At 35.5% G+C, this 2500-nt stretch overlaps 1 protein-coding gene across 1 annotated transcript in view; it reads left to right on the top strand.

Moving 5' to 3' along the window:
• LOC143036106 (nephrin-like) overlaps positions 1–2500 on the top strand; it is a 390672-nt gene that overhangs the window by 394 nt on the left and 387778 nt on the right. The window contains exon 2 of the mRNA XM_076203361.1: positions 443–646. Within this exon, the coding sequence (XP_076059476.1) occupies positions 463–646 (184 nt within the window). The 5' untranslated portion in view covers positions 443–462. The remainder of the gene's footprint in view (positions 1–442; positions 647–2500) is intronic.

A 2500-nucleotide genomic window follows, 5' to 3' on the forward strand; every position in this document is an offset into this window, starting at 1 on the left:
AGCGGTGAAGGCTTGAGCACGTCACGTGCAGAACGGTGATATACCTTTCAGGAGCCATTGATCAAACCCATGATAAATCAAAGCTGTGCAAACATATATCTTGTGGTTCCGTGTACAAAAACGATAGTGTTCTTATTTTCTTTTTTCTTAGACATTTGATGTTTACAGAGTTCATGTTGAATAACCGATGAAAGATTTTGCACGGTTTTGGTATGATATGGGTCAGATTGAGGCAGTCTTTTGATAAATGAAACAGGCTTAGGAGATTCTTTGTTTATTTTATCCAAGGCTCTGATGATATCTTTTTATTAAGCACAGGGAACATATTTTTTCCTTGTACACTCATATCTAACTGGAAAATGATTCATTGATTCACTTGTCTTATGCCATGAGAAAAGTTACGTTCTCTGAAAGCTTTGTACTTTTTTCTGTACCATAACAGGCATTCCAAGACCTCAGGTCATGTGGTGGTACGAGGGTCGACTCTTGGATGACGTCAGCGAGGTCATGACCGACATGGTGACGACCAACACGCTCACCTTGCCGCGCCTGTCACGGGAACATTTGTACCGCGTCCTCACCTGCCAGGCCACCAACTCCAACCTGACGGCTCCCCTCGCCGCTGCGGTAACCATCGACATGACCTGTGAGTATGGTTGTTGCTTTTTTTTGTTTTTGTTTTTAATAATGCTTGTGTTCTGAGAATGAGTACCATGTCATTATTATTCAGTCTAAAGACGGTGAACAGCCTACGGCAGGAGGCGCTGAGTAGCTGAGGCCGTCACCTTTGTCCTATGCGTTTTGGGAACTGTTGGGTCAGGTAACCGTCACTTCTGGGAATGGGAGAGAAGTGTTGGATTCGTATCCACAAATAAGCGAAGGCCAGACCAGCACGGTTCCGATTACATCATCAGTTTAACTTCTCTGCCCATACTATGCAACAGTCTCTAAGGATAATATCTAAGGTAAATAACAACTTTGACTCAAAATGTTATATGTATGTACCATGGAAACAGAAATAGACGGCGAGGGGAAGTAGATTTTCTGTATAAATTTGATTTTGCAGTAATATATATATATATATATACATATATATAGTATATATATATATATATAGTATATATTATATATACATACATATATATATTATATATATGTATATATATATATATATATATGTATATATATATATTATAAACATGTATATATATATATATACATATATATATTATATAAAAATATGTATGTATATATATATATGTATATATATATATATATACATATACATATTATATATATATATATACATATATTTATATTATATATATGTATATATATATATATGATATATATATATATATGTGTATATATATATACATATGTATATATATATATACACATATACATACATATATATATATATACACATATACATACATATATACTTATATATATACATATATACATATATATATATATATATATATATATATATATATATATGTATGTATGTATGTATACTTAGGCAGGAGGTTCTCCCTCTGGCAAGAAAAGTTGTATATAATAGCATGATGACAACTCACAATTTTCTTGTTAACTTGTTCAATACTGCGAACAAGGCAACGTATTTCAAGAGGCAATCTATGTAGGAGATCAGCAAAGGACATTGCAACACTGAGGCAGGGTAGTCAATCTAGTAGATATTTCTGTACCAACGTTTCGAAGTTACACAATTTCATTCTCATGGCAGAAATAATACATACAATAGTCAATGCGTAGATGTACAGGAATAATGTTACATAGAATGAGCTAAGGAAAAGTCACAAACAAGCAAATAATATAAAATAAGCACGAACCTAAGAGAGGTCGACAAAAGGTCAAAACCCCACAGCAAAGACAAATGATCACCCACGCCATGGGGTGGTCAATTGGTCACCGCGCTGTGGGGTGGATGAGTAGACATTATCAACATGGAAATGTGCGATCATGGTTTTGGAAGAAGGCAGGATTTGAAAATCTTGAAGCTGTTTATTCATGTCAGGGCTGCTGTGTTTGATATGCAACGCTTCGAGAATGGCAAGTCTTCTTGGGTCCTTTTCCGTGGCAATAATGGAAGGGCTCTTCGCGAAATCATCTCTGGTGAGTCGTATTTGGGAGTGGTTTCTGTAATGGTTTTTAATGGCGCCTGTAGATAGATGAAGAGTAAGCCTTCTCAATACTTTAGTAGTAGTCATATCAATATACGATGCATGAGGCCCACAGTCCTCATGTTGACACAAAAATTTCTATACGGCATGACTCCGATGAAGGAGAGGGCGTTCAGGAGTGGTGTTATTTCTCAGGATCAGGTTACTAATCCTCTTATTTTTGTACCAAACTACCAGATTTAACTTATCGCTCTCGTTAATAGGTATGACATTTCTCTTAACGATGTTCTTAATAATGCGTTCTTCGGTTTTAAACGAGGTTGTGAGTTGTCATCGTGCTATTATATACAACA

Source organism: Oratosquilla oratoria, chromosome 20 (genome assembly GCF_046742065.1).
Source record: "Oratosquilla oratoria isolate Oo_2021 chromosome 20, ASM4674206v1, whole genome shotgun sequence".
NCBI classification, from domain to species: Eukaryota; Metazoa; Arthropoda; class Malacostraca; order Stomatopoda; family Squillidae; genus Oratosquilla; species Oratosquilla oratoria.